At 45.3% G+C, this 11,636-nt stretch overlaps 1 protein-coding gene across 1 annotated transcript; it reads left to right on the forward strand.

Moving 5' to 3' along the window:
* Positions 1 to 3,076: 3,076 nt before the first annotated feature.
* LOC102859307 (sickle tail protein homolog) lies at positions 3,077 to 11,631 on the forward strand (the record flags this gene model as incomplete). The annotated part of the gene is made up of 5 exons (XM_006903448.1): positions 3,077 to 3,196; positions 8,015 to 8,092; positions 8,204 to 9,802; positions 10,322 to 10,444; positions 11,179 to 11,631. Coding segments are annotated over 5 exons (2,373 nt in total), but the record flags the coding sequence as incomplete, so codon positions are not given.
* Between the last annotated feature and the right edge of the window lie 5 nt (positions 11,632 to 11,636).

Here is an 11,636-nt window from a genome sequence, read left to right on the forward strand (position 1 = left end):
GACAGTGCGATTGGCACAGGACAGAGCGGAGTTTAGGGCTGTTGTACATAGGGTCGCTATGAGTCGCAGGCGACTCGACGGCACATAACAACAACAATATGTTTATTACACATATTTTCGCAAATCATATAAACCATAGACTCCACAGTTCTGTGCCCGTGTACTGATAGTTTTGTGGGGCCCCTGGTTGTACACTCTTCATCTGGAGCAGGGAGAACTTTCAAACCACGTCATTCTCTCCACTTCAAGCATCTTCTGGTTTCCATGGCAATGACTGATAAATTTGGCTGCTTGGATCTTTCAAGGAAATGGGTCTGGTGGTTGACGGGTCACTCACGAGCCATCAGAAGCCTCACTAAGATGGATATCCTTAGAAGATGCACGTGCTTTTAGAATGGTTTGAATATAGGAATTGCTAGTTTGTAAATAAGGGAGGCTTGCATCTTAGTGACCCTGTAGCTGATGACACTGACATGCCAAGGCTACTTGTGGGCAGGGATTGGTGCTTTTCCTGAGACGTTTCAGGCACTGTCTGAAGTCAAATGCATCTGCCTCAAAAGTACAGTATAAATTGTCATGACCCAGTTTGGCACAAAAGCACTTAAAAGGAAACAAAATGAAAAACACAGTTGCTGTTCAGGGCATTCCAGCCCAGTGGCCCTTTGCAGGGTAGAGTAGAATTATGCTCCAAAGATATTTCAATGGCTGGTTTTTCAGAAGTGAATCTCCAGGTCTTTCTTCCAAGGTGTCTCTAGGTGGGTTTGAACCTCTAATCTTTCAATTAGCCACCAAGACTGTTAACTGTTTGTACTACCCAAGGACTTAAAGTACCAGATAACTTAAAATCTGTACAAAGTGAACACTTACTAATAATCAAAGAAACATAGACTTTTAGGCATGCAAATAACCCTGCACTTGTTCTGCCAGCCTAGTGTTAAGGAGCTACACTGAAAACCCAAAGGCACGCAGTTCAAACCCACCAGCTGCTCTGTGGGAGAAAGATGAACAATCCACTCCCATCTGATTTTCCACCTCCAAAAACCCACTGGAGGGTCAGCTGTGGGTCAGTTCCAACTCGATGGCACACAACAACAACAACCACCACCACCACTGAGAGAGGTAGTTCATTTTTACCCCACTGACAGTCCTATACTTGCAATGCTGGCCTCCACTGAAGTTTGAAATTTGTGATGCCATCTGGATGGAACCTCTTTTAGCTGTTAGATAACAGTGATGAATCTTCAAACCCTAAGCTTCCCATAAACCTCATTCACCCTCCTGCTGGCACGAGATCCCAATCCACCTGTGGCCAGAGGCCTTTGTCTCTACAGGCTCCAGAGCCAAACCTGAGGTGGGACGCGGTAGAGCTGCATTCCCTCCCATTGCAGAAGGGGACCTCCCCCTTCCCCTTGTCACCACACAGCAGAAGAAACCTGTGACTTTCAAATTCAGGATTAACAGCCTGAAGGAAGTGGCTAATGGCCTTTGGGAGGTCTGCGTCTGCATAAGCCAAACATCCCTGGCGCTGACTGGACCTGTGTGTTTAAAGATCAGGAAGAAGGCCAAATAGGTGGGTGAGAGGGAAAGAAGCCGAGCAGTACAAGAGGGAGCCATGGGGGGCTTGTGGTTAACAGTTCTGTTTGTATTTTGGGACTGGTGCTGAAATATTGACTTAGGAATGATATAGAGGATTCTTTCTGCCTGCATAGTTACTTCCAAATGACAATACTTGACATAAGGAAAATATTAGGCAATTATCAAAGATTATTCATTTAAATAAGTGATTTTTTAAAATTTTGGCTGCATATTAGAAGTAGTTGGATAATAATTGCTTTTTTCCCCTTTTTAGTTTGACAGCTTTGTGGTGCTGACTGAATTAATTTCTAGGTGTGACTTAGGGAACAGTATTGGAAAATGGGAAAAATGTAAATATAAATAACCCTTAGAGGGTGATAATGTAGCCCAGATGGAGAGACACCGATCTCCATGGACTGAGGTCTCTCCTGCTCTCAAGACCTCATGTCTGCATCCTCCCCGTATGCCCAGGTTCCTTCCTGACCTCCAGAGCAATCCACACAAGTCATTGTTGAGTTGATTCCAACTCAGGAAAGCCCTCTGTTTCAGAACAGAGCTGCTTCAGAAGGTTTTGAATGACTATAAGCTTTCAGAAGTAGAGTTTCAAGATGCCTTTAGGTGGTTTTGAATCACGAACCTTTCCGTTAACAGCCAAGTCTTTAACTGTTTGTGAAATCCCGCAACGCCTGCCCTGCCTGCAGACACAGTCTAGACTCTCGTGTGTGCCTCTGAGTCTGAGACCTGGACTTGGCATTCACTTGACCTCAATCTTCCCTTGTGGTGATGATGCTGATGACAGTGAGCCCGAGTTTCTCCATCAGAAGGATTTAGGAAGTTCCTGGGAGACGTGGCATCCTTTAGCTACAGAGATCACTTGTTTATTCTGAAATAAACTTCAGAACACATTAGTAGCTGTTAGTCTTTCAGAAACCGAATCAGTAAAGAACACTTTTTTTTTAAGGCATGAAGGTTGAAAATGCCTTGTGCTTTTCCCCTATTATTTCAATATAGCTGGTAAAAGGAAAAGAAAGTGGTATATAAATATGAAAGGAAAGATAACATCTAGTTTTGTTTTCATTGGTTTATATGCAACATAAAAAACCACACACTTGCACACACTCAAAGCAGTAAGCCCTGCCAAGTACCAGCAGGCTCAGATCTGAGCATGGAAAGAGGATGGTGTGTTTTTTGCAATTAACTTGTTGCTGCACACTTTTTAAATTGACGACCGTGCTTAGAAACACATTTACCATCATTGGCGGCAATGTGTTAACCACGACATAGCTGAGGAAGGTAAGGAACCCTTTGCCCTTCGCCTCATCCCCAAGCAGGCTTTCTAAGTGGAGATCGGATGTGAAGCAGGTTTTCAAGGTGCTGCCTCCCTGGCCCGTGTGCAGGGCTGGCCGGTGGTCCCCATACTCGAGGCTTCTCCACCTGTTTCCCGATCTTCTCCTTGGCAGAGCTGCATCCATGTGTTAACCTCAGTATTTTAATTCTTTAGGCATTCCAGAAGTGTTCCTTTATGGATGTAAATTCAAACAGTCATGCAGAGCAGATGCGGACTGACAGTCAAGTTAAAGAGCCTAGGCCCGGGCCCGCAGTCCCACCCAAGGAAAAGAAGGTAACGTGGCTTCAGCGTTGGCCACATGCCTCTGACAGCCCTTCCTTCCCGGCTCTGACACTAACACACCTCTCCTGTGCTTATCCTCTGTGCTCCCCCTCTGACTTCTTGTTCTCACTTATTTTTTATTAACTAAGGGAGACACAGCGTTGGGCTGGCATCAGTGATCCCGGGCTCAGGTTTCAGCATGATCACTGTGTACCTGTACATGACAAACAACCGTATATGCAGAATTAAAGAGCATCTTTCCAGACTTCAGAGTCGATCAAACCCCGAGCCAGTTGCCATCAGAGGACCCCTGACCCTTGGCGTGTGTTTTAGAGCAGAGCTGTGCTTCCTCGGGTTTTTAGTGGCCAGTTTTTCAGAGATAGATTTCCAGACCTTTCTTCCACAGTGCCTCCAAGTAGACTCAAACTGCCAACCTTTCAGGAGTAGGCAAGCACATTTACTGCTTGCCATGTCCACGGATTCCATTATGCTTTTCTAGAGCAACAGTGGGAAAGAGAGAAACAGCAACCAAATACGTAGCACTTTGTTCTTGTTTTAAGATGTCTTCTCAACCCAAAACAATCTACTAAAAATTAGGGAAAGGCTTAAATTCAAGGACTAGCATGAAAGGGAGAGCTGTAGATGTGTGAGCTCAACAGGAGTGGCCTCTCAGAAGCATGCAAGAATACGTTTGTACACGTCTTTAAGGATGTCACACAGAAATTTCTGTGAAGCATTAAAAAAAGGGAGAGGGAAGAAAACACTGCCATTGAGTTTATTCTGACTAAGCGATTCTATAGGGTAGAACTTCCCATGGAATTCCCAAGATGGTAATATTTCCCATAAAGAGAAAAGGCCTCCTGCAGGGCAGCTGCTTGGTGCAGACGCTGACAACTCGGCTTAAAGCCTAGTGCCTTAGCCACAAGTGATAGAGATTAGACAGTATCCTTTCCAAGATATTAAGTTCAATATGGATAAAACTGCAAAAGGAAACTCATTGACATCAAGTTGGAACCGACTCATACATAGCACACCGTCCATTGCGTTTCTGAGGCTGTAAATTGCACGGGAGGAGATTGCTCGTCTTTCTCCCTCAGAGCCCTTTGAGGGTTCAGACGACCACACAGGCTCCAGCTTTGGAGTTAGCACTGCAATTCTCTCACACTGCACCTTCAGAACTCCCTCAGTATTGATATTCCATATAGTCAGAGTCATTGGTGTGGAGTACAAACTGACTCCTAGCTGAACCTCCAGTGGGTTTTCAGAGGCTCTAGATTGTACAACGGGAGATTGTCCATCTTTCTCAGAGCAACTGGTGAATTCGATACACTTGCCTTTGAGTTGGGAATACAACCCCTTACCCACTAGACCAGCAGAGCCTAAAATTATCTGAAGTGCTAAAACGTACTTTTCCACATTCTAATTGTTTCCAAAAGTTGTGTTGGGGGCCAGGGAGAACTAAACTCTAAATGAAAGTTTGTTGTTACATTTAAGGAAAGGATATGAGGCTAAATATTTGAACTCTCAAATTTTTCAACATTCTAGAGATGACATTTTATCATATACATCTATTTTATTATATTAATCTTGTGTCTAAATTTTAGGACAAAGAGTTTATAAAAACTTTAGTTTTTCTAGTTTTTAGTCTGCAATTGTAAGTGAGCCTAGCACCTGAGGGCTGTGCCAGTGTAGCTCTTCAAGGGAACAATACTGGGCTCCCACTTACAGTCCTTAAAACTCACCTCCTGCCATGGAGGCCCAACCAACTCCTGCCTGGTCCACAGACACCACAGAGCCCTGTGTGACATCAGCCCCGTTAATGACATTGCAACATACAACTTCTCTCATAAAGAAAACCTCCTATCAATTTGAATTATTGTTGTTATGTGCTGTCGAGTTGGAACCGACCCATAGCTGACACTTCAGCAGATTTTCAGAGGCAGTAAACCACACAGAAGGAGACTGCCCATCCTTCCCCTCCTGAGCAACTGATTGATTTGAACTGCGTGCCTTTGAGATTGCAGCATAGCTTCTTACCACTAGGCCACTAATTTGAACTAAGTTCACAGAATCAAATTGGACATGCATCACTATTTAATTATGTGCAACTTTCTTAGGTGACCCAAAAAGACCAACTCATGCAACTCATTACCTTCAAATCAGGAGCATCTTATTGGGTTTCAGGCTGTAAATAGCAAAGGAGTTTGCCATGTTTCTCCCAAAGAGCAGCTAATGGATTCATTCCACTAAAAAGGAGTGGCCTTTAGTCTGGAAGCATAACTCCCTACAGACTACATCACTTAGCACTCCCTCGACCCATGGAAGAACCTCTAGTGTCTTGAACTTCATGGCATATTCTAGACCAAAGTTTGGCTATTTCTGCCAGAAATGCTGAGAACTTGAAATGCCCCAAAGATCTTGGCAGAACAGTTGTTTCACTGTAAAATTTTTCTAATTGATTGTAAGGTTGCATGAGATTTCTCGCCCTGTGATTAAAAGTCCCTGTCCCATTTATCAAAGTTAATAAGTTGTTATTGTGGTTATGTACCATCAGGTTAGAACCTCCAGCAGGTTTTCAGAGGCAATAAATTGAACAGGAGAAGATTGTCCATCTTCCTCCCTCTGGTGAATTCATACCACCTGTCCTTGGGTTGGCAGTACAACTCCTTACCCACTGGGCCCGCAGAGCTCCCCTATATCTTATTAACGGAGTACCAGCTCTCTGTGAGACTGATCATAATTCTTATTCTGGATAACTGTATCCCAGGGACCAAGCAACTTCATCAAACCCATGTGTATTAAACTTGTCCCCAACTTTTTCTCATTATTAATCTCTTCCTGGATTCTCCATTCACCCTTCCAAGAATCAAATCTCTTCTTCCCCCCTCCCCCCACCCCAGGAAAATACAAGCCTAGTATTTTCTATTTCTGTAATCTTCCTGTAACTGTGTCTCTAATTTCGGTTTATTGTCTGTATGCCTATTAACCATCATTTGCCAGTTTTCTAAAAATCCAAACCTAAGGGCCTGTAAGCAGACACTATAGAAGCATCATTATTTTCCATGAACATCCCTGCTTCTCTATGACTATGGGAGAAATCACTGTGGCTGAGAAGAAGCGTGTGATCAAATTACTCTTATTAAAGTTGGCGTACTTTGATTTGCTTGTTCTTTCTTCTAATTCCAGGAAAAACGATAGGTTGTGTAGAAACTAAATTTAAGATTTTATCTTAGTGATTATCTGTTGGGGTATTCTACTACTAAATCACTTTTAAAAGCTGTATGTTGCAGGCTAACTTGGCATAGTTAACAATGAATATTACATGAGTCGCAACCACTCTGAGCATATGCCAGCCCTCCCTCTCCCCAGGAAATAGGGTCACAACCAAATATCAGCCGGATGTACCCTCTTTAGATGACATGCCAGTTTCTTGTGGGTTTCAGGTAGTGCATTCTCAAGTGTGATAGCCTAGAGTGGAAACAAAAGACAAGAGGGTGTTTTTCTTCTTAAAACCTCTCTGAATTACTTGATAATGTAAGCTTAAAATCCCTTAAAAGTAGTCATGTTCAAAGACATTTGACAGCTGAATCACTGCATTTGTTGGGGAGTTTTGTGGGTGGAAGGAGACACTCAGCAGAAGGGGTTTGGTGGCTCATGCACCTTGCATCTTCTTCTGTGCTTCTGTGTGATTAATGCTGCCTGTTGTTCGTGTGTTGTTCCTTCATTGTTGTGTGAACATTGTTTCCATTTTTAACTGGGGGTGTAGCATTGCTCTTGGTTGACATTGACATCTGGATTATTGTGCTTTATTATGTTGTAATTGCTTTAATTAGATGACCTACTTTGGGGTTGTTCCCCTCTCTCCTTTTCTGGGGCTTCCACAGCAAGAAGGGGGGACATTTATACCTTGGAAGGAATAAGGCATAGGTAATGAGTAGTATGTGGCAGGGCTTGAAGCAACTAAAAGACCCATACTTGAAAAGCTGTGCTTCCTGGTGGAGTACACTCAATACGTGTCTCCTTACTATTGGATCCTTAGGTACTGAAACTTGGTGAGACTCTCAGATAGGCATCTTCACCTGCCTCAGATAGTGTGAAGACTGAAAGCTGAGTGAAAATGTTACAACCACCTTTTGAGCATCCAGTACCTATCTAGCAGATGTATGGATTCTATTTTGGCACAGTGATTGCTATAAATTTGTTTTCCATCATCTTGTCTACTATTAGTCTGAAGGTTTTCATACTTTCAACATTATAAACTACAAGTTTATTTTAAATTTGTCATTTGAGTAGGAAGAAATAATGTTGTTTTTCAATATGAGAGTACCACTCTCAACCAATGTAAATGTCATTGGAGGATAATTTTCATAAAGGAAGTATTGATAGTACTGAAATAACTAGCAGGAAGGGACAATGAGAGATCTCCTGTTTTAATCCTTCAGCTTATAAGCAAGAAGACTGAGACCCTGAAAGGTAGACCATTCTTCTGGTTATAGATTCTGCTAAGCTCTCAATCAGATGTTAAAAAAATGGATGTGTTAATTCAAAATTGATCCTTTCATTTACTTAACTACTGCCCCACAGAATTTGAAGTCCTTGAAATATTTTTCTAATTGAGATTTTCATCTTGTGCAAACACAGGGCATTTTTGGAAGTTGGAGAACAAAGCCACCCAAGGTAAACAGAACTGTAGGCTTTTGGACTGGTGTGCCACAAATGTGCTTGGCCAGCATGTTTTGGAAATGTCATGAAAGGAGCAATTTAGTTGTAGTCCACTTTGGGGGGAGGATGTGGTTTTGTGGAGTAACATGTCCTACACTATTCTACTAGAATTTGGAATTTTTCCATGAAGACGTACGGAAATCTGATGTTGAATATGCAAATGGCCCCGCAGTGGAATCCCGCAAGGTGAGTTCTCCAGATCTGTGTGGCTCCCAGTATAGTGCAGATTAATTCCCATGCTTGGCAGACCCATCTCTAATTAACATGTGTGGTTTCCCTCCTCACTCTCCCTCCTAGGTTGCTGCAGGGGCACTAAGGTTTAGTGACCAGCCCAAGGACAAGTGGGACAGAGAAATGAATAGTGTTTCTGATGCTTCAAGAACATCAGAACACAAAACTGGAATTTTAGTGAAAGAAAATGCTGCAGCCAGTAAGAGTTTGCTGAGAGAAAGTAGAGACCATTCCCAGGAAAACGTGTCGAAAGTCAATTCTACTACCTCTGGCACTCATTCCTTAGAGGATGAAGTAAGTAAAGGACTGAAAGTCTCAGATCGGCAGACCTCAGCAGCTGAGACTCAGAAGGTGAATTATAAAAAGGTAAAGGAGCTGAGTCATCCAGGACAAGATGCTCCTAGGAGCCACCTTCCCGCGCCCACCAGACCAACTGAATTGAGCGCTCATGACGTCAAAGCACAAGACCGGGAAGATTCCGTGACAGATATTGGCCAAGTCATTCTAAGACCCAAGGGGGCGAGGCACACCAGCCCGAGTGCTAGTGAGGAAGGAGACCCCGCCTCGAGTTCTCCCACGGAAGAGAGCGCACCCCCTGACAACATTGCCTTCATGATCACCAGCACTGCAGTCCAGGTGCTGTCCAGCGGGGAGGTCCGTGACATAGTGAGCAAACAAGGAGAAGATGTACAGACCGTCAATATTGATGCCAAGAAGGAGCTGACCTCCCTGCCAGGAGGGATGGAACAAGAAGAGCCAGTGGTGTGCCTCGACAAGAAGCCAGTCATCATCATCTTCGACGAGCCCATGGATATCCGGTCGGCCTACAAGAGACTTTCCACCATATTTGAGGAGTGTGATGAGGAATTAGAGAGAATGATGACCGAGGAGAAGATCGTGGAGGAAGAAGAGGAGGAAAATGGAGACCCCAGTATTCAGAATAACCCTGCCCAGGGGTTTACCCAGAAGGTTGCCTCCCTTAGCCTTGGATCGGGACAGCCAGCTGAGGGCAAAGTGCAGTCTCACTCCCAGCCAGCAGACACCAGAATACCAGGAGGAGGACAGGAGAGGAGTAAGATGGACCTGAGCAAGCTCGGCCCAGCAGAGTCTCTAGACTCTGAGAACAAGTGTGACATCACCGACGACCAGTTTGAAAGCCCCAAGAAAAAGTTCAAGTTCAAATTCCCCAAGAAGCAGCTGGCTGCACTCACCCAGGCCATCCGCACGGGGACCAAGACGGGGAAGAAGACTCTGCAGGTGGTGGTCTACGAAGAGGAGGAAGAAGATGGCACCCTGAAGCAGCACAAGGAAGCCAGGCGGTTCGAGATCTCCCGGTCCCAGCCCGAGGACGCCCCCAGGACTCCAGCCCAGAAGCCGGAGCAGCCCAGCTCAGAGGGCTCACGGCAGGTTTCAAGAACTGATGAAATTCGGAAGAATACCTACAAAACCTTGAACAGCCTGGAGCAGACCATCAAACAGCTGGAAAACACCATCAGTGAAATGAGTCCCAAAGCCCTAGGTGATACCTCATATTCTTCCAACAGAGATTCTGTTGCAAGCTCACCCCACCTCACTCAAGAGGCCTCTCCTCGCACCCCACTAGCTCTGGATGAAGCTCCCACTGCCCTAGAACCCCCCACAGCGATACCTCCAGCTTCACGTAAGGTATCTTGGGCTGATGGAAAATGACAAGACTCAGCTGCTTTCTTAAATCTGCCATAATCACCATTAGCCAAAGGTGTCTTGTGATTGACTTGCTTCCTTTCAGGTGGCTCGTTTTTGTTTGGGTTTTGTTGTTTTGTTTTTTCTGCTCACCATGATCCCTCCTCTCACAGTTTCCTCCCTCCCCTCCAAAACAACAACTAGGTGTCTAACCGCTAATCAAGTCTCTGTTGCTGGTTGGTGTCGGGTAAACGCAAGGATTCTGGGCCGGCCGTCTGCTGTGTGAAATGATTGCTCTGGTCCTCTCATTAAAATCCGTCCAATCAGTAGTAGAGCAGTTGATTCTGTTTGATTCTTGGAATTAACCCCAGTGGTGTCTCCTGATGTCCGTCTCCTAGACCTGTCCTGCATGTAGGGCTGTGGCTTCTCACACTGAGCTTCTGCGCACGGTGGGACAGGCCCCTCAGGTCACTCACTCACGGGGTGGTCCTCTTCTCTTCTCCTCTGTCTTCTTCCCCACAGGGCCCCAGCGGGACCCCACAGACCAGCAGGATGCCTGTCCCCATGAGTTCCAAGGGCAGATCTGGAAGCGCGGACAAACCCAGCAAGCAGTCCAAACTGCAGGACCCCCGCCAGTATCGTCAGGTAGTTTTACCTTAAACCCAATTTTGGATGGACAGTCTTGCTGTTAAGAAGCAAGCCGCTGACTTAGTTGATACCAAATAATGTGTTATCTTTGTAAAATAATGGTTTCCGTAGACATCCTGGATCTGGGGGCATGAAGGAAGACTAAAAGATCTCTGTTAAACTTCTCACCACGCTTTTTTGCATGCTTGCAATGAAACATCTTTTACGTTTGTGACTTCCCCACGTTAGCTCTTAACACACGGTGCCAGCCCAGTTGACTTCTTCTCTCTGGTGAATTGAATGTGGTGGTTTGTGAGAACGCCACAGGGAAGGCAGGCAGACCAACCTGTTCCTCCACTGCTCTTAAAGCCACCGGTACTAACATGGATGTTGACTGCACTGTTTTTAGAAGCACATTAACTCTCCCTCCTGAACTCCCTCTCCCCCACCCCAGTAATAACCCAGACGCATGGCCCGCCCGGCACACGGTAACAATGGTAGTTGGAATGATGTGACTCTTCTCACAGATGCTCTTCTTCCTGGTTTTCTGCCCATCCCTTGCTGTGTCCTTGGGGGGTTTCTACCAGGTCTAATACAGCACAAGACTTAGCTCAGGCCTTGAACTGTGTTTATATATGTATTTTTTTTCTTTTGTTTATTTAATTCTCAGAAGGGCTGTATTGCCAGGCCCTGTGGATTTGCTCATGTTACCAGCTTTCTGACAAACTGTCTCCCACCATCTTTATTTACAGGCTAATGGAAGTGCTAAGAAAGCTGGTGGGGACAATAAGCCTACTTCCCCCTCCTTACCTGCTTCTAAGATTCCAGCCCTTTCTCCCAGCTCTGGGAAAAGCAGTTCTCTGCCCTCTTCCAGTGCCGACAATTCTAGCTTCCCTAATCCACCTGCTACTAAACCATCGGTTACTTCTTCTAACCCTCTCAGCCCCCACACAGGACGAGCCGCTCACTCTGCCTCCCTCATCCCCTCTGTCTCTAATGGCTCCTTAAAGTTTCAGAGCCCCCCTCATCCAGGTAAAGGTCACCATCTCTCGTTCTCACTGCAGACTCAAAATGGCCGAGCAGCCCCCCCTTCCTCCTCCTCCTCCTCCTCGTCTCTGAACCAAGGTGCCAAGAGCATCCGGACCATCCATACTCCCAGCCTCACCAGCTACAAGGCACAGAACGGAAGTTCCAGCAAAGCCACCCCATC

The sequence above is a fragment of the Elephantulus edwardii genome, unplaced genomic scaffold (genome assembly GCF_000299155.1).
Source record: "Elephantulus edwardii isolate Elephantulus edwardi_28Jun2011 unplaced genomic scaffold, EleEdw1.0 scaffold01115, whole genome shotgun sequence".
Classification (NCBI taxonomy): domain Eukaryota; kingdom Metazoa; phylum Chordata; class Mammalia; order Macroscelidea; family Macroscelididae; genus Elephantulus; species Elephantulus edwardii.